This window comes from Euleptes europaea, chromosome 8, assembly GCF_029931775.1.
Source record: "Euleptes europaea isolate rEulEur1 chromosome 8, rEulEur1.hap1, whole genome shotgun sequence".
NCBI classification, from domain to species: Eukaryota; Metazoa; Chordata; class Lepidosauria; order Squamata; family Sphaerodactylidae; genus Euleptes; species Euleptes europaea.
Genome location: NC_079319.1, coordinates 98,057,251 through 98,084,276, shown reverse-complemented (window position 1 = coordinate 98,084,276; position 27,026 = coordinate 98,057,251). Strand labels below are relative to the sequence as shown.

The 27,026-nt window shown below is 45.0% G+C and overlaps 1 protein-coding gene across 1 annotated transcript in view; it reads right to left on the bottom strand.

Annotated features, from left to right (window-relative positions):
* PHLPP1 (PH domain and leucine rich repeat protein phosphatase 1) overlaps nucleotides 1-27,026 on the bottom strand; it is a 269,392-nt gene that overhangs the window by 162,508 nt on the left and 79,858 nt on the right. Inside the window, exon 3 of the mRNA XM_056854991.1 lies at nucleotides 437-633. Coding sequence (XP_056710969.1) covers nucleotides 437-633 — 197 coding nt within the window. The remainder of the gene's footprint in view (nucleotides 1-436; nucleotides 634-27,026) is intronic.

Genomic DNA, 27,026 nt, shown 5'->3' with positions numbered 1-27,026 from the left:
GGGCTGCAGAATCTCAATGGACTGCAAAATATGTCAATTATCAGTAATGTTACACTGTCTATTTTCTGTTACGCAAATGGGTCTTCATCAGCCTGCTCTGAATTTTGACATAGTTTGCCCTTTAAATTATAAAAGATTGCTGACCCATGTGCTAGAGCATGGAGACTACCAGGCATATATAAGGTCAGTTGCAAAGATGCTGCTTTTCACGCGCAATAACGCCCCCTCCCCAACATACATACTTTCTCTCCACCCCACCCAAAAATTTTTGAGATCCACACAGTTTATTAGTCTTTAGATGAGGCTATGAACAGCGGAAGCTAATTTGTTAAACGCGCTCTTTAAGTCTGAAGCTTTTTTCTACTGGATCCTATTTCAGAATACTATCTGGCCTATTTGCCACACATGCAGTATCAGGGAAACAGAGGCCACTTGCCTTTCCACCGATTAAGGGGAGCACATGCATCTTTCCAGTCTGGCTCTCTTTCACCGAGGAGACAATCAGGCACGTCCCACAAAGGATGACTTGGCGTCTTGTCCATCTGTTGACTGGCAAATGCATTTTCCCTTTTCGAACATTGTACATTCCTGAGAGCTGAATTCGTTCGGAGTTGCCAATGCTGTGGGGCTTTCCTGAAATGCAAAGAGCAAACAATTTTTTAAAAAAATAAGGAAGGGTAGTTTTCTTCTTTCACCCTCTCTTCAAAATGCACAAGACAGAGAGGCAAATGAAAGCTTTCTCGGGAACAACAGATTCAAATGGCACCAGTTTCAAATACACAGGAATGATTGGGTTGGAAACTGCTTTCTCCAGACTCCAGCTCCTACAGTTAAAATGTGGGGGGGGGGGAGAGGTGGTCTTTGCTCACAAAATAATCACAGTTAACATCAAGTCACAAGGCACACTTGCAGAGGGTTTTTTTTCTGTCTCCAAGAAGAGATTTGGCCATTAGTGACCTGGGCCTTATCAAAAGAAAGGACAATCTCTCTGGATATCAAAAAGAGGAACGCCCCAGCTGTGACCCTTTTTCAGAAGCAGATATTTGTATGATACAGAATTTAAACAGCCCCCAAGGCTCACTACCACAATATTTCATAGGCATTCTGAAAACAAACATTTGCTTAATTGGAAGCTACTTGGACTGTGCGAGAAGAGAACTTGTAAAACTCAACTTGAAAAACAAACAATAATTACCACATGACAATTAGGAAAGCCTCTGAAGGAAGAGCTACAACTTTATCAGCATTACTAGTTGGTGGGTACAACCCCCCCCCAAAGAATAGATAACAAGACAGTGAACACTCCATGTGCCCCAAGTCCTGAGCCACAAAAGCATGTAGAGAAAAGTGTTTGAGGAGAGGGTGGCTCACCCTGAAGGTTTACCACGAGTTTACCGCTACACCTATCTACAGGGATGTGCCTTTGTACATCTTACCAGCTACCGTCTTGAGAGGAGATAACAGCAGTTGTTTACCATTTCACACACAGTGCTCAAAAAGAGGAAATGTAGATGTTTCTACAGACACTGTCCTTCAGTGTTACTCCTCTGAAGATGCCTGCCACAGCTGCTGGCGAAACGTCAGGAAAGAAAATACCAAGACCACGGTTACACAGCCCGGATAACCTACAAGAACCAATGAACTCTGACCGTGAAAGCTTTCAACAATATTTCTAGAGTACAGTTCGCTCTGACTGGCTCAGAAATACCTGAGAAATAACTGACCCAGTAGTTAGTATATGACTAAAGATCTACGTCCAATTCCCAATACTACATGAAACTTGCTTGGTGATCTTAATATGTGTTTCTCTCTCTCTCTGCCTAACCTATCTCACAGGGATGTAGTAAGGATATAAGAGGGAAGGGAGAGCCATGTACACCTCTCTGAGCTCCCTGCTTCACAACCATAATCTTACATACTCCCTTACTCATTGCAAACCAAACACTGCTGGGGACTTAAAAAAAAAAAAGTACAAAAAAGTAGATCCCAGCTTCTCTTTTAGACAAGATGTTCTAAGTGATGCCGAACATCTTCCCACAATGACAACAGAATGCAGAACCCCCTTCTCAGAGTATTGGGGGGTGGGGGATGACCAGATTCTACCGCAAATGGCTCCAGGTGGTTTGGTGCTGCCGTTGTTGAAGAACTATCAACTCCCCCCTCATTCCAAGTCTCTCTCTCTCAGCCACCTGTCTGAGCTTCTAAACCACAGGCAGCTGACGTACACTGAAGTTTGCTTTTATTAGTTTTTAAAGCATTTTTTCCCCACAAGTGTAGAATGCAGTCCTATATCTATAGTTAGAATTTCATTCAGAAACGAGCATTAAGAATCATGCCTGTGGCTGGCTAAGCTAGTTTGCTTGTTAAACTAAATAAAGTTAAAGTTTTAAAATGCTTGGCAAAGTTTTAAAATGCTTCCCCAAATCTCTTTGGGGAAGTTAAAATGCCCAACCCAACTTTCACTGTTGAGATTTAACTTGATGTTTGTTCCCATCCCAGAATATACACACCAGCGTTATTCATGTTGGCATGATTCAGGGATAAAGGCACTTTAAAAACAACAGTAAAGTCACTCCTTCAGTGTTTGCAAATTCGAGATGTGGAAAATCAATTTTAACTTCCTCCCCCCTCATTTTCTGGCCTGCCTGATTACTTTGTTCAAAATACTCCCAAGGCAATTTAAAAGCCTGGTATATTGAGTGGACTGACCTAGATGGCCCACGTTAGCCCAGAGTCTCCTCAGATCTTGGAAGGCCAGCAAGATCAGCCCTGCTCAGTACTTGGGTGGGAGACCACCAAAGAAGTTCAAGGTTGCTACCCAGAGGCAGGCAATGGCAAACCACCCTGTTCCTCTCTTGCCTTGAAAACCCTACGGAGTTGCCATAAGTCACCTGAGACCAGACAGCGCTTTCCACCACCATACTGAGTGGAACGTTAGACATTAGACTTGCCATCTTCTTCAAGGCACAGCTGCTCCCGATCCAAATAAAATTTAATAGTTACGTGGCAAGGAGGTTTATTGATTAAAGCTTTTCCAGCATCTAAAGGGCCTGCCACTTACACCAATTACATACCCAACATAACACTTGCCACAAATGCCTCCTGCAAAACCCACACTGAACTGAATGAGACCCAGCTTTCCCATGTTTGTGTGCAAGTCCAATTTATTTCTATACTGCGTGGGCAGGGGTTCTCAGGAGGGCGAGCGCAGTTCATTTTAAAGCTACCTGAAGAATGTGTACAGGGAAAGGGGCAGTGTGTTGCTAAAGCTCTGTTTATTCTCTAGTAACCCAGAACAAGTGGCAATCATCAACACAACACAATTTAAAATGAAAACCAACCCACCTTGAAGTCTATTCCTTGTATTCTTACAAAGATACAGGTTACAAATACTTTAAGAATGTGTTAGTATCATCACGTGCCTTAAAATTCTTGCCTTCTTCTAAAAAGAATCTATGCGCTGGGAAACTAATTTTATGGAGGCACATCATCAACCATTATACGGAGAAATGTTCCGCATTCACTACAACTGCCCTCCTAAGAGATAAAACGGTGTTACAGTTTAATCACAAACTCTGGAAAGCAATGGATCTGTACTTGGCCAAAAAAACAACCACCACCAATTCTCTTGACATTAAAAAATTCCACTAAAGTATCGCAGTGTAGTGTATAAGTGGGTGCTCCCATAATAGAATAATGTGTTCAGTGTAACTCATCATCAACACTGAGACCTGGAAAAAGAGTGGGCTTTCTCCCTTGCTGTTCTTTCTTTCTTTTTTTGTTTGCTTGTTTTGCAGAAATCAGTTACAAGACATTGCTTGCGCCTTCTGTAGAAGCCAAGTGCAAGGACAAATGCACACCTCCTCCAAGAACTCTGTAGATGCCATGGGACATGGGCAGAGAGGGTTTGGCAGTGACCAAACCAAGCCAAAATGTGCAGTTCAGAACGATACACCTTTGAAAAAGAGATGCTGGTGGCAAACGGGAAGGAATGTCGCCTTTATACCCTACTCGGGAACTTCCTTGAGACTTTCAGCTGGATACGGTTGGAAGCAGGATAAATGGTCGGGGGGGGTTAAGCGGGGCTCACGCTCTTATAAAGGCACCACAAACAGGTTTGAATTAAAAGTCAATCTTATTTAAAAAATAAAAATGCAAGAAAGCAAGTTTTATTTAAATCATATTTTTTAAAATATTCAGTTTTAAGTGCAATAATTTGGTTGGATCCACCAGAAAAAAAAAAATGTTCGCATAAGGTGTTGACAGAGTGGATCTTTTCCCACCTTCCCCGTCCTCCAGCAGTCAGCCATTTGTCCTGAAACTCCTCTCTGAGAATCGGGAAAGGCTCGTGAGGAAGTGTACAGCAGGATGGGGTGGAGGCTGTGGTGAGAAGGAGGAGATAAAACAGCCTCTTTCCCCTCGTCCGCTGATGTGAGCTGCATGCAGATGAGAAAAGAATCTGTTTTACCTCATCCCCACCCCTTCTTGTGGAGCCCTCTGCTTGCAGGGCTCTTATTTCCTCAGAGAGAAACTTCAGGGTAAACCACTGGCTGCTTGGGGAAGGCAGAGAAAGATGGACTCTTGATATACTTTTTGAGAATCTTTTTTCCCCAGTAGACCCAACCCACTGTCCTTCTAAAAAAAATCTCATTTGGAATTAACTTGATCTTAATACGAATACAATACAGCCTACACAAAGTATCCGAACGCAGAATCCATGACCTTTGGTCAAGCACTGCAGGCTGCTTTATCAATGCAAAAGGATAAACTGTGGGAAAGCTATCTGATTTTGGACTATGGGCATTATAAATACGATAGAGCAAGGTTACTGAGCGGCAGAGGTGACTTTGACCTGAATGGTTCGAGTTTTTAAATAAATGATTTAAAATTGTAAAGTACTATGGCTAAGATACAGTTAGCCATTGTGAAGGCTGGGGTTTTAAATGCCGTTTCAACAGCTGCCTGGTCTGACCACAGCGGTCTCCACCATCCAACCTTCTACAGACAAATTGAATCAAGTGGACTTCTACTTGAGTTCTTGCATATAAGACATCAGGGAAACAGGATAAAAACACAACAAACGTTTTTATTCACATTGGATAGGAGAAATAAGGAGGCTCAATGGGAAGGCTTAAAACTGTTTATACAGAACACACAACTTTGCTGGGCACATTAAGTTATAACATTTCAAATGTTAACGCTTGGCTTGCATTCTTGATGCAAATATTGCCCTTCCTCAACCTCAGGATTTTCATGTTGCAAATGAAAGCTCCTCTCAGAAACTACAAATCTTTCACTAGTTTCCCTCAAAAACTAGGCTTCGAGGCACCTGCAGTCTCTTAGAATCATAGAGTTGGAAGGGACCACCAGGGCCATCAAGTCCAACCCCCTTCAACTTCCTCAAGCATTCACCATGCTAGCCTGCTTTCTCGCAAAAGACAGTCTCTGAGTCTTCCAAAGCCTCCTGAGAAAGGACTATCTGTAAGCCTAAACCTTGTCTTCAAATATTCACCGGTTTAGCCTACTTTAAACACAATGCAGACTGAGACCTATGTACTCTCCTGAGAAAGGACCTCTCCCAACTAACCCAATGCAAACACTGTCATCCGAGCTAACAGCACAACAACCTTTTCTCTCTCACTCCACCCTCTCATCTGGCTTCCTCAGCCATTCATGGGCCCCGATTGGTTGTTAGCTGCTCCACCCATATACCAAACAGCCATACAGAGGATTGGTGACTGACACGGAAAGGCAGGACATCTGCCCATCCGCCACAGTTGTGTATGATTGATCATTAAAAAAAAAGTAGGTTAACAGCAAAATCTAAACGTGCCATGCCACACATTTCATTAAGACCAACCAAAAGACCACCACCACAGGGCATGTGAACTTTTGAATTCTCCAGAACTCTTTTAAAAAATTGGAAAGGAGGGGAAAAAAGTGCTCTCAAACCATGACATCTTCATTTGTAGTCTGAGTAGAATGCTATGCTGACTTGTATGGGCACAGCACGTGGCAAGTCATCTGGTCAACTAGTGGTTATGTTTTTATGGTTGTTATGATTTTATAGTCACCAATCTTTGCTCCTTGTTCCCACCAGGTCAAGACCCACCTGGGGTGCTGCTGCAAGGAGATGTCTAGTTTTGCACAGAACACCAGCAGGTCACTGACAGCCTCACTGGAACCTCCTATACCATCTGCTTTGGGGTGTGGTTACCAGAGCTGACTGGTCCCAAATGAATCCTGAAATACAAATCAAATGCTGCGAGGTTCATCTTAAAATGTCTACCAAGACACATCTGCACATGAACACAAACTGCAAACATCATGGAACAACAGGCAGCATAAGGAAGTCAGAAAGGGAAGGACTCGTTCACACTTCTCTCTAGAGAAGGTTCTTTGTGATGCTGCTGCTGAGGCACAGAACTCAGCAAGATGGTGTGGCTCCATCTACTCCAGGCACCTGTGCTGGACACTCATGGCCTTGAGCCGCGTGAATCTCGTGATAAAATGTTCCCAGCTTAGTCCTGGGAGGTTACCAAGAGTAATTTGTGCTTGTGACCGGCATCGAAATCACAAAGAAGATTCTTGTCTCTTGCCTGTGACACGTCTACTAAATTAGAATGGACGAACAAATTCCTGGTCACAGACCAGTCTAAACGTCATTGTTCTACAACTTGCTCCAGTGCAACAATAGTTCTGGTCTAGTCCATGCAGCACCCAACCATCTCAATCATTCTCGCAAGCCAACCCAGCTCTTCATTACAGACATGCAGGCAGCCACACTTCTTTACGTAGGACAACAGTCTTAAAGGTTGCTTATTTAATCCTTTACAACTCCTTTCCTACTTCATGGATTTTCTCTGAACTGGGATTTCCTACAACCAATATGCAAAAGCTGAACTGAACCAACTAAAGCACAGCTCCGAGCAAGCGTTTGCCTCCTCTACAGGCCGCTGTAATCTATGCTTAATTTAGAACCACCTTTATAGCAGCTAACAACATTTTAAAATAATAAGCAGATCAAAGGGTTTAGTAATATTCTTATATCAGAGTCGTCTGAACAGATCCCAGAATATCAGTTTTACTGCTTTCAGCAGGCTTTGAGAAAGGCATACTTCCAGGTTGGAGACTAAGCTGTCTAGGAGCACACTTAGCTAATATTTGGAGAATGTTTGCTTAAATGATCTGCAATTTTAGTCAGTGCAGAGGTTACTGCAGCTTTCCTTCTCTTACAGGGTCACGCAGAGGCCACTGTGTTTCCCAACAGAACTGAACCCCCCCACACACACAGAGAGAGAAAAACTCCCATCATTTCTATTTTTAATTTCAATCTTGTCCAGTTCTCCAGCTCAGCATTTCATCTCTCCCTAAGTGCGAGGTGACTGCATAAGCTAGTCAAAAGCTAACCTGGGGTTGTTAACAACGTAAGAAAAGCCCTGCTGGATGAGTCCAGTGGTCGGTTACTCTGGCAGCATGTGACCAGCCCAAGATCGCCCAGCAAGCTTGTATGTCAGATTGGGGATTTGAATAGTGGTCTCCCAGATACGCTCAGCCCAACACTCTAACCACTACATCTCACTGGCAACTACAACCACTTCCCAGCTCACAGGGTGGACATTCTGTCCCTGCACTGCACACATCCTCTGTTTTCACCCCCTCAGTGCTCCAAATACAGGGACCCCATCCTATTTCTACCCAACTCCTGAAAACTAAGCATGCTGCTTACACAGTTTAGGGCATCTTTGGCGCTCTTCAGCATGTGCCTATGTGCCCAAAGAATGCTGGAGTTCGGAGTTCTCTCTGAAGCTCGTATTCTTAGCGTTAAATTAAAAAGAAATTTCTTTTGGTCACACATGGTAACATGGTGATGGGGCATTGTGAAGTCCTCCATGACATTATAAACACAGCATAGGAAGAAGCATTTCTCAAAACACTGAAATTCACCGTGGGCAGCCCCCCTTCTGGAAAGGGGAGAACACTCACAGCCTCCCCACCCTCTCAAACATTTCTGTACTGAAAACACACCCGTTATCGGACTGTGACACAATCTATTTATGTTCCATGTTTCTTCGTTTCCACCAGTGCAAGAAAGGGAAGGGAGAGGTTATGGATATGCTCAAAATATATAAACACTTTAAAAAAATCCACTGTGGACTGATGCGTGCTTAATTTGAAGAGCTATAAATATAAAGGAGGGGAGGAGGAAGAGCTACTATTTTCAGATTAAACCCTAAGATGTTGTTACAAATCACTTCAGAAAAATCACTACAAATCACACAATCACTTCGGGAAAGAAACGAAGGACAAGACACGATAAACTATGTTCGTAATTTCGTCTCTTGCAATCAACAACTTTTACAAGGTGAAACAAATCTTTAAACTGTTCACTCAAAGATGCCACATATAAAAGCCAAGTCACGCACACAAGTTAAATCTTATACCCACGCATATTCTTAACAGAGGTGTAAATCTCACCGCCTTACTCTATACAAACAGCTGCTGGCGCTTACCGGAGCTGGGTCTAACACAGTCCAGTACACCTGCCAAATTTATTTGGCTACCCTGTCTTGGCAGTAGGGGCCTCTCTTAGCCTGCCCACCCAACTACATTTGTCTTCTCAGGAGGACCCTGCAGGTATAGCTTGGTTCAACCAGTCCCTTTGTAAGTGGGAAAAGGAATGAGGTTGACAGGAGAGTACGTTTCATCCAATGGGCACAAGAGGGACTTGTCCAGGACCCACCACTGTTGGGGGGGGAGGCTACTGATAGGCCCCCTCTAGCGGCATGGGTGCCTCCCTCAGTCTCCCCCACACACCCTCTCCTTCCCTGGAGGTTTTAAAGCAGAGGCTAGATGGCCATCTGATAGCAAGGCCGATTCTGTGAACTTAGATAGGTCATGAGAGGGAGGGCAGGGAAGGGATGCGTCAGTGTTCAGCTCTTGTGGCCCTTTTTGTACATGCCCAGGGTAATGCCGATTGGCACTCTGGGGGTCAGGAAGGAATTTTCCTCCAGGCCAGACTGGCCAGGGATCCTGAGGTTTTTTGCCTTCCTCTGGGCATGGAGTAGGGGTCACTGGAGGTGTGGAGGGGGAGGTAGCTGTGAATTTCCTGCGCTATGGAGGAGGCTGACCCTTGAGGTCCAGCTCTATACTTCTATGTCCCCATGGCACACTGGGATGCGTGGCTGCTTCTTACTTGCCTACATGAGTGCCAGTGTGGCTATCTGGGCGTTAAGACGAAGTCTAGAAAAGCGGGGGGTGTGTCCTCACTGCAGCAGCACACAGGAGAACTTGGGGGGGGGGAGGTTCCTGTGGAAGGGGCAGCTGAAGGCATCTGCTAGCTCTCATGTCCCGGCTCCCATCCCACCTCTGCATGCCAGGGACCTTGCAAAGGAAGGCCCCTGGGCATTCTCTGGCCAGGGCACCCAAAACCTGGAACTGATCCTGCGGTAGGCACTGTAACAATTAAATTTCAGCTTCCTTCAATGCCGTAATTACTGCAATTACCATCAGGGTGAATTGAATGTGTAGCTCAGGGGTGTCAAACTCAATTGTGACGAGGGCCGGATATGACATAAATGTCACTTGGCTGGGCCAGGCCATGCCTTACCAGCCCAGAAGGTGGCTGCCTCAGCTGGCTCGCAGGCCGGATAAGAGCTCTCAAGGGGCCGGAACCGGCCCCCGGGTTTTATGTTTGACACCCCTGTTGTAGCTGAAGAGCAGGGAAGTCCTCTCCCCAAGAAAGACAGGTGAGGTTTTCAACTGATGTTACTCAAGAGTAAGAAGGGGGGCCACTAGTCCAGGCCCCACCAGCGTGCCTTCATGTGTCCCTGCTCAGAAGAAAGCTTTGTGCTGCTCTAAATTGTACTCTTCCCTTCGGGGGAAAGTACAAACTAGGCATTCTCTACCTGCTTGAGTCTGCAAGCACTTCCGGAACATAGAGATACTGGTTACCATAACATGGCTGCCGTAGGGTAGAGCGAGGGGCCAATCACAAAAATGGCGGCCTGGAGGTAGGAATAGTGACACGATTGGGAAGCTCACAGCCAAATATAATCCTATGACAGAGGCAGCTGATTCCAAATGGGAACTCCCTATAGGTGCTTCCTGGTTTCTTCTGAAGAGCCTTCTGCTCCAAGAAGGTGGGAGATCTGCTCTTTGCTTTGGAGAAAGAAAGGCTATTTGGTTTCGTTTTCTGAAAAAAGGAGATGCTTTGTTCCTTGCTTGACCACAGGGGCAGCTTGTCAATTCCAGAAATAAGCGAGTCCTTTATCTATGGCCAAACCCTGTTCAATTTAAGACCCTCTGAATTTTATACCCCAAGTCTTAAGCACCAAGCAGACACCAAGAGAGACAGCAGGCAGGAGTGGATAAGGGTGTCTTTTCAGACCGACTGCCCTCTTCAGTCAGTGGACTCCTTGGTACATATCCTTTTGCATTGTCCTTACATCTACCAACTTAGGCTAAAATGGATTATACCATGTTTTAACGAATGGTCCACATTTTCTCAAGCAATTTTGGAATATAAGAGTCACTTTCTCTTGGAGGACTCTGACCCTCAGTGTACTTATTTCGTTGCTCGTTTTTTGGAGGTTGCAGAGAAGAGTCAAAGGGAGGTGTTTTTAGAGATGGGTCTTATTTAAGTTTTATGGTTTTATGGTTCAAGGCCTTGGTCTCAGAACAGGAGGAAACAAAGAAAGGATAAGAGTGTTGGACTAGGCTCCTGGGAGACCTGGATGTGAATCCCCACTTCTACAATGGAAGCTCGCAGGGTGAACTCAGGCCCATCACATACTTTCAGCTTGACCTACCTCACAGGATTGTTGTTGAAATAAAATGGAGGAAGGGAGAACGATGTTCTAAGCCACAGTGAGTCCCATCTGGGGAGAAAATCAGGATATAAACAGATGCATCAAATGCCTGCATGCACTAGGAAATGCATCAGTGGGGCCATGGCCCCACACTGGGGATTGCTGGCAAAGACACCATTGCAGCACGTGATCCAAGTTCAGGGAGAGCAGCTCTGCTTCCACCTCTCCTGGAGAAAGCAGAAAATTCTCTGACCTTTCAAGTGCAAAGGAAGGCCAACGTGGGGGGCTGACATTGCAGGAGTGTGCGCCATTTCATTGTACATTTCTACGGTAAAGACATTCCAGGAGAAACCACCGTGGGCTGTGAAGGAGGTCCACTCAGAAAGCTCAGCAGACCCTTAGCTGGGCTGATACCCTTTGCATTTCAGGAGGCCTCTGATCTCCAGGCTACATTAGCTGCTGCAAAGGAGAAGCAGCAAAGGAGCGATGGATGCTGAGACGAAAGGAAGAGGAAATGAAGCCACATCATCAAGGCTTGTTGTTTAATATGCTGATGTTATGCTGCACACCATAAAAGCCCTGTGACCAGAGAGCAAAATTTTAATTTACTGGGGACAGCAAAACAACAAGACAAAAAACCGACAGCACCATTTGGGACAGCCCTGAGTGTAACAGAACAATGTGGGACTCTTGCCAAATTTTGGGCGGAGGGGAAAACACCCCAAGGGGTTGGCTGTGATGCAACATCTTGGTCTCAGTGACAGAAAAAGCAGCTGCGTAAACTTGTAGCCCTCTCTGGGTGTGATAAAAGCCTCAAAGATAAAAGCAGTAGGGAACACACTGCTGTAAAACTGCTTCCTTGGAGCCAGCGTGGTGTAGTGGTTAAGAGTGGTGGCCTCAATCTGGAGAACCGGGTTCGATTCCCTGCTCCTCCACATGAAGCCTGCTGGGTAACCTTGTGCCAGTCACAGTTCTCGCAGAACTCTCTCAGCCTCACCTACCTCACAAGATGTCTGTTGTGGGGAAGGGGCTCTGAGACTCCTTAAAGGTAGAGAAAAGCGGGGTATAAAGACCAACTCTTCTTCATCATCTTACTAGACATCCGAGGGGAGCAGGAAAGTGTCTGTGTACATATGACCATGTCATTCTACATGCATCATGTATGTTCAAACACCCTGTTCCACAGAGGTACGCAGTGGTTGTTCTATACACCATAACACTCTTGTTCTCTCTCTTACAGAGCAACAAGTCCAATCCGAAAAACCACATTCTATGACCTGGCTGTCAGGCCTGCTCTCTGCTGAGACAGCCAGACTGTGGGTGTTTTGGTTCCACCAGGTGCCAGGCCTGTTAACTGTCAAATTCCTTTCGCTAACTCTGTGGGAACTTCCCTCGTAGGGAGGGTGGTTGCCATGGCTGCCACCACTATCTGATATGACCAATGCTCTTCCATATAGGCCTTAGGCCGTGCCTTTAGTTCCCATTCGTGCCAACTTACCTGTTAGCTCTGTATACCTGTAGGTTTTCTAATAAATCAACTCTCTTTTGGACTACTCGTCTGTGGATGTGGTTTATGGGATTACCACGGGGACAAGTGCTCACATTTTGGCACGAATCCCTCTCTACCTTTTACCTGCCTGGCTGGAGCCCCGGAGGGTTCGCCTGGGTCCCGGGTGGAAGTAAGGACGGTGATCCCCAGGTAGAGGGTTCCTGGCTGGAGCCCTGGAGGGTCCTGAACCTTGGTACCTTCCGTTGGGACAGTCGGACGAATTCCCTGACGACCCTACTCTGCTGAATGACATTCTTGCTGAGGCACTGCGGACGGATACGGAGATCAATCGCCTAGTTGTACTTATTCGAGTTCAGTGGCGTCGCCTTGCTTAAACGACCCCCTGGTCGACCCACAACGCAGATCAAAGTGCCCAGCACGACCTCCGGACGCTGGATATTTTGTTGGAGGAAGTTCGGCTGGCGCAGGAGGATTTAGCGACATTGACCCTTTTGTTAGCAGGATTAACTTTACACGCGACGCAACAGGAGTCGGTGGCGGCCCCGATCCGCCCTGTGTGCGGCTCTCCCATGGCGGGAATGCGGGAGGAGGGGGTCCCGATATCAACCGTTCCCAATCCCAATGTGTGCCTGAAGGAGGCACAGGACGTGGCAGCCCGGACGGCTTTACAATTTGTGGGACTGACCTCGGCCATGGCCACGGTGGCCGAGATCATGAAACGACTAACCCCGGAGTTTGGACCGGACGCAGCTGCTCTGGCAGTCCGGGTTCAACCGTTGTTGGACCAAACTTCCTCTGAGCTCCTTCTGCTTCTGGAGCAAGAGGCCCTCCCGATCATCACAACAGCGATCGCCGCTAAGCTTGAGGCTGACCAAACGCTCGCCGATCAGAAGCGAGCTGAGGAACAGTTGCAGGCCGCAGATGCGGCTGCAGCTCAGATGCTGGCCGATCAGAACAAGGCTGAGGAGCTACGTTTGGCTCAAGCGGTCAACGCTCGAAGCAGCGCGATGACGGCAGCGGACGTGCGTCCCAAAGAAAGCACAGGGTTCGGATTGTTCCCCTCGTTTTCCCCGACCTATGGCCCGCCTCGAGACGTGCAACGCGCATGTCGGCTCGCTGATCGCTGGGTCGAACCGGATTACTCGGATGAGGAGGACTTATACTGTGAGGAGTCTCACTGGCCTCCGAATCAGCCAGGCCCGAAGTAATCGGGGGCGAACTCAGCAAAGAGGAACCGCGGCCAACCATAGCGCTGCTCCAGATCGGACTGTGCCGTCAGCGCTTCACGTCGGAGATACACCCAACCAGCCTGCACCGACGGACCCATCGGGGTCCCGGATTACAAGTGCCCCGGGAGGGGACAGCTCACCTTCTTCGGATGAGGACAGAAGCTGGGACCTCCCGGCTTTAAATCTAGAGTCTCCTTTGGATCTGTCAAAAAATGGGCGGGGTCTGCGGTGAGTGGAGCGACACCGCGGACCCTTGCAGCTGTTCCTGCAAAACCCAACGCTCCTGTAATGGTGAGTGAGATCGAAGATACCGTGTATGTGGACGTAGTGTTACAACACTACAAAAGGGCCCCCAATTACAAGTCAAAGCACTAACAGATTCCAGGTGTGCCCGCTCCCTAATCAATGAGGCCACGTTCAAAGCGCTCAAAGTCAAATCAGAGACTCTGTCAGCTCCCATTCAATTTGCCCAAATGGATGGCAGTGACTTTAAGGGTGGGCCAGTAAATCGTCGTACTCGCGGGGTAGCGATGGGCATTGGCCACCATTGGGAGCAAATAAACTTCACCATAGCACCTATCAAATACGAAGTGGTGTAAGGAATAAACTGGCTCAAGGGACACAGCCCGTATATTGACTGGGGGGCTGGGACCATACAGTTCTCTGGTCCTAACTGCGACCAACACCGTCACGAAGTAGCTGTTGTACCTCCATCAACCTCGGCTTTAGTCTCAGACACCCCCTCTTCCTCTCCACTGCCTCAGATCTTTTGGGGCAACTAAAGGAGGGCCGTATCTTCACTAAGTTAGACTTGGTGGAAGCTTATTACAGAATCTTTGCTCTGTTCCGTTTCGTATTAAAGCATGTACCAGGGAAGCAGAATGTCCTGGCTGATGCTCTATCCAGACTTCTCCAATACCCAACCAAGGTTGAATGCCCCACAGAGTCCCTATTCACTCCTGTTCAAAGAGGTTTGCTGCCCACTCTAGCAGGCCAAACTCGATCGCAAGCCCGGCTCCCGCCACAGCCTTCGCATGGGGGGGGGGACTCCAAGCCCAACCACGCCGGCCCGACCGCGCCACCCCCCTCGCCTCCTTCGCCAGCTCCGCCTGCACCCAGTCGCCCTTTCAGTCCAGCCATCCGACCCCCCTCGGGGACATCAGCTTCCTTTCCCGCCAGCACGGTGCCCACAATGCCGGATAGGGTGGGTCTAACGGACTCTTTTTTGAACTCACTTCGTTCCGGTTGCCAAGCCGAACTCTCTGCGCAAACCCTCCCCACCGCTCTGACTGAACGTGGGGGTTTTTGGTACAAAGACTCTAAGATGTATGTGCCTAAAGAACAATGGAAGGAAGTACTACAGCTAGTCCATGGAGCCAAGACCGCAGGACACTTTGGATTTCTAAAAACGTTACATTGGTTACGGAGACAGTTTTGGTGGGTGGGCATGCAAACCGACGTGGACTCGTTCATCCAGAATTGCCCAGTATGTGCTACAGTCAAAAGGTCCAAAGGTAACCCCCCCCCCGGGTTATTGCAACCATTAGAGACCCCCACTAGACCTTAGGAAGTAATTGCAATGGATTTTAGGACCGATCTCCCCCTCAGTGAAGGAAAAACTGTACTTTGGGTAATCACAGACCTGTTCTCTAAACAGGTGCATCTTGTCCCTTGCGCAGGTATCCCGTCCGCCCCAAAACTGGCTTGCCTCTTTGTGTCACATGTCTTCCGTCTCCATAGTTTTCCGCGCAAGGTGGTCAGCGACCGCGGAAGTAGCTATGTAGCTAAATTTTGGAAAGCTTTCCTAAAATTGGTGGGGGTGGAACAAGGTCTCTCTAGTGCTTTCCATCCCCAAACCGACGGCCAGACGGAACGGGTAAATGCTGTTTTAGAATGCTACTTGCGTTGTTATGTTAATTACCATCAAGATGATTGGGTTGAATTGTTACCCTTTGCTGAATATGCATACAATAATGCTGTCCATCAATCCACTGGGTATAGCCTCTTCAGGGCTGTGTATGGTAAGGACTTCGGCCCCATTGGCCACAACGATGTCTCAGGGGAGGAGGGGGGTGAAGGTGTAGCCGACTGGGTACACACTATTCAAACAACCTGGCCCTGGCTGATTAAAAACCTGGAACGGGCCAAACGTAAATACAAGGCTCAAGCTGACAAACATCGCTCACCAGGGAAGGATTATAAAGTGGGGGATATGGTTTACTTGTCCACCAAGAATCTGCGTTCCAAATGGCCATGTAACAAACTCAGTGCCAAGTACGTAGGACCCTTTCCCATTTCTCGAGTCATCAACCCAGTAACTGTGGAGCTCTCGCTCCCAAAGACTTTAAGACAGATCCATCCCATGTTCCATATCAGTTTGCTGAAACCGCATATTCCCTCCCCGGAGTGGCATCCTGAACCTCTCCCAGAACCATCGGTGATGGTGGGGGGGGGGGGAGAAAATTTTGAAATCGCAAAAATCCTGGACTCGTGTCTCCATCATGGTTCCCTCCAGTATTTGGTTCATTGGAAACACTTCAGTTCTGCGCAAGATGAATGGGTGACCGCACGTGATGTTTCTGCACCCCGTTTAGTCCATCAGTTCCATACTGCTTACCCTCACAAACGAGTGCCCATGCACAGGACTGTGGGAGGGGGGCCTTAAGGGGAGCAGGATGTCAGACCTGCTCTCTGCTGAGACAGCCAGACTCTGTGTGTTTTGGTTCCACCAGGTATGTCCCAAGGCCAGGCCTGTTAACTGTCAAATTCCTTTCGCTAACTCCGTGGGAACTGCCCTCGTAGGGAGGGTGGTTGCCATGGCTGCCACCACTATCTGATATGACCGATGCTCTTCCATATAGGCCTTGGGCCGTGCCTTTAGTTCCCATTCGTGCCAACTTACCTGTTAGCTCTGTATACCTGTAGGTTTTCTAATAAATCAACTCTCTTTTGGACTACTCGTCTGTGGATGTGGTTTATGGGATTACCACAGGGACAAGTGCTCACACTGGCCCACTTTTTGAACTGCATTCTCACGAACTCTGGGGTTCCTCAGAAGTTTATCAGGGATTCCTCAATTAAAAGAACAGTAATGGCAGCAAGCAAAAATTACCTAAAGAACAGAGTATCCACCAGTCTTTTTTTTTTTTTTTAATGAAGATGTGTTCAAGTAGAAAGGGCCCTCTGAAGGCCAGAAGTTTTAAAACCGGCTACTTAGGTATAGACAAAATTAACAAGTTGCCCTTTCTTCGATACTCTTGTTAATAGAACGGACAATTATTTTCCGGAAGCTGAAAACCTGTGAAACTCCTAAGGCCCTTGGGGGAAAATATGGAGGCACCGGTGAAATCCTTTACTGCAGTCTGAGACATATCTAAGCCATTGTCTGTGGTCATCACATTTTTAAAAAAGTGAGGATACCAAGTATCTCCAGGGTAATCAGGAATGTTGACCGGTGATGGCAGTCAAAAGAACAGGAATCACATAAGAGCAAAGGAGATCTATGAAGGCAGAACTGGGCATTATTGTGTCTCTAACAACAAACCTGTAACACTGGAAGAGGAAAATATTAAGAGGTATGGGAAAAGGCCAGCGTTTGCTCCTTTCTTAGGACTAGCTCCAGTTAAAGGATTTCAATTTAAACAGTTACGAAAGACCACAACAATGCCGCACCCATGAGACAGTGCCAGGGGGGAGGACACCCCTCTGAAAAGGAACCAGGCAAGGATTCTTTCCATTTCTTCCCATCACTGCCAAAATATGAAAACCACATTTGGCTGTCTCCACTCATCTTCCTCAAAACCATTGTACTAGCTCTTTGCTAGTGATAACAACAGGAACCAATGACCCGGAATGCAATTGTGGGGGGGGGGGGGAGAGAACTGTGCTGTCTACTGAATCTAATTTGTATGCCATTACTAGAGCCCATAACTAACCATCACCAGCTTTTTAATGACAGAAAAGCCAGCCTGATCTAAACCAAGGTTGCAATTTTTAAATATCACAATAAATAAGGGATGGATCGGTACTTTTTCCTTCAAGTAAGTATTTCCCACACATCTTCAGCAGTTGTGAAAACCATCACCCTGCAAGGAGGGCCAGACTGACATTTGAGACGGGTGAAGTACTGCTGTTGATGCCGCCTTCACAGAGGCCTGTTACTATTCACGGCTAAGATTTCGCAGCAAAGTACTCCTGGGGCTCAAAGCTCACACATTTGAGCCTGGGGGCTTCCGTGTCCACATAAATATGAGGTGGAGTTAACAGCAGCAAAACGGAGTACTCAGAAGCATGTGAGGCTTGAAATTTGGCTACCTTAAAGATTCCTGCCGCATTCAGATCCCCTTTTTGATACTAAGAGGACCTATGCAGGGCCAGGTGAGAAGAGGATATTAATAATAGTAATAGCTCTGTGCTTGTAGTACAATTCTGCTTAGCATTAGGAGCCAAAAGAGGCAGTTTTTAAAGGGGGGGGGGATCCCGTTTCAGGAGAATTGAATCTGACACATGAAGTTTACAAAAAAATCCCATCTTTGACATATATGTGCTTCATCCATGCTGCTTTGTTCCACTGGGTGCCCCTTCCCACCCCCCACCAAACCCTCTCACTGGCATTCGCATCTGTGCCCCACATATCCATGGTTGATGCCCCAAATAATATTTCACAGCCTTTAGCTGCAGCGAAGGCTTTTTAAAAAATGGCCTTGCCTGTAGGCTCCTCGTCCAACTGTTCTGGAACAAAAATAGCTCACTTTTGAAGCAAACGTAGCCACTTGTTCGCGCTGGGGGGGGGGGAACCCCAAAAAGAAGACTTGTCAAGCCAGCACAAAGGTTGTTGTTTCTAACCAACCGAGTTACTCAAGCATCTCTTAATAAGCCATTCAGAAGTTCATAGTTGCTTGTCCAAACGGATTAGTCACATTAGCAATGAAGTTACAAGCATTTAAAAAAACCTTTCCCCTGACGTGCTTTGTTAGCTTCAAACTGTATTTATTGAAAAAAGCAAAAAAAAAAAGCAAAATATTGCCACTTTGTATTTTAGTTAGTGACTCAGCACTAATCCCAATTCATACCAAATATTTAAACCTAGATGCCTAGATTTAAACATATTTAATAGGATCAATTGGCTCTTGAAGACCTTAAAAGGCAAAGGTAGTCCCTTGTGCAAGAACCAGGTCATTACTCACCCATGGGTTTATGTCACATCACAATGTTTACTAGGCGGACTATATTTATAGGGTGGTTTGCCATTGCCTTCCCCCGTCATCTACACTTTACCCCCAGCAAGGATGACCTCGGAAGTATGGAAGGCTGAGTCAAGCTTGAGCCGGCTACCTGAAACCGGCTTCTGTCGGGATCGAACTCAGGTCGTGAGCAGAGCTTTGTCTGCAGGACTGCAGCTTACCACTCTGCGCCACTTTGCAGAGCGGTTAACAGCATACAAAGTGTGGTGGTTAAGAGCGGTAGACTCTGATCTGGAGAACAGGGTTTGATTCCCCATTCCTCCACATGAATGGCAGACGCTAATCTGGTGAACTGAATTTGTTTCCCCACTTCTACACATGAAGCCAGCTGGGTGACCTTGGGCTAGTCACAGCTCTCTTAGAGCTCTCTCAGCCCCACCCACCTCACAGGGTGTCTGTTTTGGGGAGGGGAAGGGAAGGTGATTGTAAGCCGGTTTGATTCTTACTTAAGTGGTAGAGAAAGTCAGCATATAAAAACCAACTCTTCTTCTTCTGATTAGTACATTTTTACAGAAAGTGCAATCAGTAAAGCAACACTACCCCACTAAGTTGCTAACTGGGCTATCATATCCCTTCAGCCTAGGAGATGTCACTGGTTCTGTGCACGGTATATGCTTGCAAAGTAGCGCTTAGAAGATGTTCTTGGACAAGAACTCAAAATGTCAGCTCCCTGTGTGGTTATAAATGCAAAGCTTTTTGAGCATTTTAGTACTGTCCCTACTAAAATTGCTTTACTAATTATAAAGGCATTTATTATAACTCATGTATTTAAACTTAAGTACTACCTAGGCTGACGTGCCCTGTGGCGCAGAGTGGTAAAGCTGCAGTACTGCAGTCCAAACTCTGTTCACGACCTGAGTTCGATCCCGACGGAAGTTGGTTTCAGGTAGCCGGCTCAAGCCTTCCATCCTTCCGAGGTCGGTCAAATGAGTACCCAGCTTGCTGGGGGTAAAGGGAAGATGACTAGGGAAGGTACTGGCAAACCACCCCATAAACAAAGTCTGCCTAGAAAACGTCGGGATGTGACGTCACCCCATGGGTCAGGAATGACCCGGTGCTTGCACAGGGGACCTTTACTTTTACCTTTTTAGGCTGATGTATCCAAGACATTCAAGTTATTTCACACTCTGAAACAGAAGTATCAAGGTCTGGACAGAGATGCTGAAAGCGCACATGGATCTCTCATCCCCTGCAACACCCTCCTTTCCACTGTCTGTGTTTCTGACTGTGGTGTGCTGGGGGGAGATGAGGAAACAGGGCCCCGTCCAGCCCTGAAGGACTCCTTCCACACATGTGCTCTGTGCTGCACTTGACTGGATTTAAAAATGCCATAAAAACCCAAACCATTATAAGGAAACATGGCAGCTGGGTTCTAGTAACCATCAGAGATTGTGAAGAAAGTCAAAGGAGCATCAAGAGAAGGGAGAATATGATGCCATCTTCACGATTCAGGGACTAGCCAACAGGAACACATCTTGCCTATTGTTAAACAACTACAATGGCTCCCAGTTCATTTCTGGACTCAATTCAAGCTCCTGATTCTGACCTTTGACAGCCTAGGAGCTTATTAACGCTTTAAAAGCCCCTGCAAATAAAAATGTTTACAACACCTCCTGAAAGTTTCTAGATGACTTCTTGGCCACAGTGGCCTAGCAGGTGAGGAACACTGCAAGCTTTTTGAATAGTTTGCTTACCCCTCCCAAGGCGTTTAGGGAAGCATCACAAACCCCCTGCTAGATAAAGCAGCACAGGAGGAGAGAAAGACTGACCCAAAGTCATCTCTTGATCTTCGTGGCAGAGAAGGGATCTGAACTTGGGCCTGGCAGTGAAATCATACGGGCTCACCAAGTGCATTAAAAATTAAAGAACCACTGGGGAGGGGCTGTGGCTCAGTGGTAAAGCATCTGCTTGGCATGCAGAAGGTCCCAGGTTCAATCCCTGGCACCTCCAGTTAAAGGGACTAGGCAAGTAGGTGATACGAAAGACCCCTGCCTGAGTCCTTGGAGAGCCGCTGCCAATCTAAGTAGACAATGCTGACTTTGATGGACCAAGGGTCTGATTCAGTAGAAGGCAGCTCCATGTGTTCATATGAACAGTCAATGTTGAATAGGCAGAGGAACTTTCACATGAGGGATCATTCAGAACATTTCCACATGCCCCTGCAACCTGAAGTGGGACAGTTCGGCAAAAAAGAATCTCACAGAACACTTAGTGAAGTCCATTTTATATCTTGAAAAATGGTTCTTCATGTCTTTGACTGGCGCCCTGCAAGGCTAAGCTTTGCATGCTAGGCTGAAATTTAAGTGGGAAGACGAGAGACAAAGGGGAAGAAAAGAAAAATATTTGATATACTTTGGCATAAGCCTTCTACTTGGTTACTAAAACTCAATGCTTTTTCCTTCTCTCTCTCTCTCTCTTTTTAAAGTAGGGCAAGCGTTTCAAATAAAAAAAGGCTTTTCAAAACCCAAGCGGCCTTCACTATGTTTGGGATTTTTGAAAAACTTGTCACAAATAACAAGAGCAGCAGCCGTTATGACAGTGGGCATGTTCGTTTAAGAAGGTGCTCTCATTTAGTGAATGTCTTTTCAAAATGTTTTTTTTTTAATTTAAAACTAGAGAATCTGACAACAGACTGGTGCATAGTTCTGTAAATACATATAACAGAGCTAGTCTAGGAGACCCACATATCCTGGTTTTCTGCTGTAATTTTAAGTGAACCAAATTTCAATCAGACAGACCACAGCTCACTTTCTAGCAACCTCAGAGCCCATGACCAGATATGGCTTAAAAAAAAACACCATTCTGACCATTTACTCCAGCCAAATTACCAAGGGACAGCAAAGACAGCTTTCCTGGACAAATTTCAAGTCCCACTTCAGAACACTTGCAAAACAAAGATCACCTCTGTATTTTCTTATATAGGTCACGCAATACCAGAATAGACAACTGTACAAGGGAGAGATTAAATTTTGAGTCATCCGAACACATTAGCAAATATTTTCACATACTACTCATACAAAAAAGTACCACAAAGTGACTTCAGCAGTGTCTGGCAAGCTACTCACTGAAAGTTTTATGTGCCAGAGGAAAATATCTCCAAGTATCCAATAGACAGGAGAGCGTTCCCTCAGAGGTAGTCAAGCAGTGATTGCCAGAACTACTATTCAAGAATGTGACCAAGCTGAAGACTGACGCCATGTGGTTCTTCCTACTCCCCAGAAGGAACGCAAATGAGCCACTCCAGCTTCATCATACTTCACAGCCACATCTTAAGTCATCCAATCTTCTCAGCAACATATCTATAAAGGTAGTCAACAATATGAAACAGAAGCACTGCATATTTATTGTTATTTAGGGCATTTTATTCTACCCCTCCTCCAAGGGGCTCAGGTGGCACGCATGGATCTCTCTTCCTCCGTTTTACCTCTACAACCACCCTTGTGGGGCAGTGCCATGTAAAGGGGCAAGCCATGAATCTTTGCCCTGCTCACTTTCACTTTCCAACCTGCAAGTAAATGAGGCCCAGTGCAGGATGAACTGTTTATTCACAGTGGATCTGAAATCCATATTACAACTAACACGGGATTGACCAACTAGATAGCATTGATTCTGGAAAAGCGAACAGTGCAGCCAGATGGGTACAAACATCTTATGCCCTCAAGCGCTTCACTGCAAGATGGTCTCTAGAAACACTTTCCCAAAAAAAAAAAACAGCCTAGAAAACTTGCCCGCTCTGATCACATCTACAGAGCAAAAATAGCATAATAGGGGGATTTATCAAGGATTCCTAAGGAGGGTACTACTTTAGAGGAAAAGTTGTACAGCTGCATTTTCTCTTGTCTCTTTCATCTTTTCATGTCTGCACTGTTTTCTCTCCGTTTGGTACTGGAAACACTTTGCAACTATTTAATCTCCGTGTTTTCTACAACCACTTATACAATGTTTCCTTTTTCTCCTTTTCAAGGAAGACTTCCCCTGAAGTGCGGACATGTTTGAGATGCTATTCATTTCTCTGCCCCCCCCCTTGCTGTCCACATTTGCTCATCTCCCTTCCCCCTACTCTCCCCTCTCTTCCGGCCAACCATTTCCCAGCATTCAATTTTTTAATTTAACGCATGTAGCCTAGTGAAGTAACGCTGGAGCATTAGGAGGAGGAAGAGCGCAAAGTGAAGCTGGGCTCTTAAAGCAACAGCTGCCCTCCCTTTCCCTTCTTACAACTCAACTCGGGGCTCTCTCTCCAAAAGAGAGCAAAGCAAGGCTGGGCTTTTAAAGAGGCAGCCGCCCTCCCTTTTCCCTTCCCGGCATGGTGGGGCTGGCTGGGACTTGTGCACCTCCAACATGGTGCACTTTGCTCTCTCCCCCCACCCCCAAAGAGGTGAAGCGGCAGCATGGTGAGCTTGGTCGATGCAGTGTCATTCCGGCAAGACTTCCGGGAGTGTTTTAGCAGAAAAACCAGCCATGCCCCAGTAAGATTTCTCTAAATTAAAAAAAATTAAATTAAATTTAAATAGAGTTAATTTTTAAAAAAAAATTTAAAAAATTAACCCAGGAGTCCATGAATTTTGGCTTTCTTGATAGCCAAAGAGGTTCTGTTTTCATACTTCCTGCTCCACAGAGGTAATGTCTATTTGTTTTCTATCAGCTGCCCAGGAAGACACTATGCAGGAAAGAGACAGATATATGCTCAAGTATACACCACAGGGCCCTGACCTGCCTGGCCCAGGCTAGTCCAATCTCATCAGATCTCAGACGCTAAGCAGGGTCGGCCCTCGTTAGGACTTAGATGGGAGACCACCAAAAAAGTCCAGGATTGGTACACAGAAGAAGGCTGACCACCTCTGAATGTCTCTTGCCTTGCTGCCATAAGTCACCTGTGACTTGACGGCACTTTCCACCATCACTATAATACCGGGCCTGGCATGTACTGCTGGTAGCATTAAAAAAAAAAAAAAAAAAACTCTCGGAACTCCCTATCTCGCATCGGCTCAAGTGAAGAAGAGAGGCCTAGCCACTTATATTAACGAGAAAGTTCTGACAGTAAAGACTCATATACCAGACCCAGATGGACGTTATCAGATTTTGATCCTTTATGGATCAGATGGAATTTGTTTGACAATAGCACACATTTATGCTCCGAATGCTGCCAAAGAAATTTTTTATGAAATATTGTTCAAGAATCTTGCAGGATGTCATCAAGGAGAAATTATAATTATAGGAGATTTCAACGCAGTTGTGAACCCTATGATTGATAAGACTCATAACAGCACATCTGGAAAGCTGCCGAAGAATGTTTTCAAACTAATGAAAGAATTTAACTTGATTGATATATGGAGAATGAAGAATCCAAGAACAAAAGATTTTACCTTTTACTCAAATCGCCATGGATCACACTCAAGAATTGACATGTGTTGGACTTCTAGATCAATGATAACAAGTGTGGAGAGGATACAGATTGCACCCAGAATACTGTCAGATCATAACCCAATTGAATTGACTTTGCTAAGAGGCAAAATAGGGATCAGAAGATGGCGGTTGAATGGCCCAATATTGCGGAAAAAGCAAACACTTGAACAATGCAAATGTGATTTGAAAGAGTTTATCTTAAATAAGACCGAAGACATGTCCGATTTTGTCATATGGGATGCCAGCAAAGCTTTTATCAGAGGGAAAATGATAGCCCTGAATTCCAAAAATAAAAAAGATAAACAGAAGAAACTCAAAGATTTACAAGATCAATTAAGAAGACTGGAAAAGAAAGCCCAGATCAAGTCAGATAAAACTACCTTACATGATATTAAGATGACCAAACACCAAATTGAGTTGATAGAAACAGAAGAAATTAAAACAAAAGTTAGATATACCAAGCAAAGGCTTTTTGAAAGAGCAAATAAACCAGGTCGTTTTTTAGCCAACCAACTTCGACAACAAGAGAAGAAAAGGAAAATAATTGGTGCCAAAGCTAATGGGATAACTTACAACAAACAAGAGGAAATCGAAAGAATATTTGTGGAGTATTATAAGCAACTTTATTCGAAGGACGATCTGCAAGAATATGGACTATCAACTTACTTAGCAGATGCACAATTACCCAAGTTATCATTAGAAGAGAGCCTTAACCAGAAGATAACAACTCAAGAAATCGTAGATGCCATTAACAAACTGAAACCAGATAAGGCACCCGGTCCGGATGGTATAACACCACAATTTTACAAGTTGTTTGAACAATAATTAACTCCGGTTTTACTCTCTCTTTACAATGAGGTAATTGAACATGGTAAGATTCCTCAGTCTTGGCAGGAAGCACACATTTCATTGATCCCAAAAGAAGCTACAGATCAATATCTTCCTCAAGCTTACAGACCAATATCATTATTGAACATTGACTATAAAATTTTTGTTTCTATAATCACCAAAAGATTTCAAAAATATATTGGTGAATTGGTACATCCAGATCAAACTGGTTTTATTCCGAAGAGACTAATGAGAGACAATGTGCGATTGGTTCTTAGTGCAATCAAATATGCAAAGTCAAAATCACTAAAAACTGCAATGATTTTTTTAGAAGCAGAAAAAGCTTTTGACAACGTTTCCTGGCATTTCATTTCCAAAACATTACAACAAATGGACTGTGGAGATACTCTTCTTACAGTTTTTAACTCGATATATTCGGTTCAGAGAGCTCGTCTTTTGATTAACGGTTCATTGTCAACAGAATTCAATATCACAAAAGGTACAAGACAAGGCTGTCCACTTTCTCCACTTCTTTTTGATTTATCAATGGAGGTTCTTTCAAATTATATAAGAAACGATCCAAAAATTAAAGGTCTTATAATAGGAAACGAAGAACACAAAATTAAAAGCTATGCAGATGACGTTGCCTTGATTTGTCAGAATCCAGGACAAACACTTCCACATGTTTACAACCATATTATTGAATATGCAAAGTATTCCGGTTACAAACTTAACAAAACGAAGACGAAAATTATGACTTTTAATGTAACAACTAATGAAGACAAGTATATTGAAGAAGTCACTGGGTGTCGAATCGCCAAAGAACCAGTGAAATATTTGGGTGTCAACATATCTTCAAAAAACAAGACACTCCTAAGGTCAAACTACCTGAAAATCTGGGGAGAAATAGAAAAGGACTTAAGTTTATGGTCTAAAATGAACATCTCATGATTGGGAAGAATATCGACAATAAAGATGAACGTACTTCCTAGATTAAATTTCTTATTTCAATTTTTGCCCCTTGATATTCCTGACAGAACACTAGAAAACTGGCAAAAACAAATTAATCGATTTGTTTGGAATGGGAAAAAACCGAGAATCAGATTCAAAGTGCTTCAAGACGAAAAGAAAAGAGGAGGGCTGACATTACCTAATTTCAAATTATATTATCATGCTGCGTGTTTAACCTGGATTACAGAATGGATAAAACATCCCAAAAGCCGACATGTTATTTTAGAACGGGCGGACCTTGGACAAGGTTTTCATAAAGTTTTGTGGGATTCTGCTATAAAAATTCAAAAGGATAAAGCACCAGAAGATTGCGATGTTAAAATAGCGTTATTGAAAGTGTGGAAAAAATACAAAAAGAGAATCAGCCCTTCTCCGTCATCCCTAATGTCGCCAATCGAAGCTTACCATGACAATGTCAAATTGAAACCGGGTGTTTATTTTACTTATAATGAAATGATAGAGCCTACAGGAGAAATCAAGAGCCTGATTAAACTTCAAGAAAAATTTCAAAAATTGAATTGGCTGACTTACTTACAACTGAGGTCTAATCTGCAAAAAGATTGTTTACACCCTCAGCCATTTCGTGAATTAACAGAATTTGAGGCGTTAATATCCAAAAATGATTCTCACGTATTAGGGAAAATTTATAAGCTCCTCTTGAAATATGATACAGAAGAAGAACAAGTGAAAATCAATATGATAAAGTGGATGCAAAATTTTGGAGAAATGATTAATATGGACTTATGGGAAAAACTCTGTACTTCTGAAATGAAATACACTGTCTGTCAAGAAGTGAAAGAAAATTGGTATAAAACTTTCTACAGATGGTACTTGACTCCTAATATGCTTTCCCAGATGACTACTCCTGGACAAAAAGGTGCATGCTGGAAATGTCAAGTCACTGACGGTTCCTACTTTCATGTTTGGTGGACATGTCTAAAATTACAAGTATATTGGAAAAGAATTCATCGAGAACTACAGTGGATGTTAG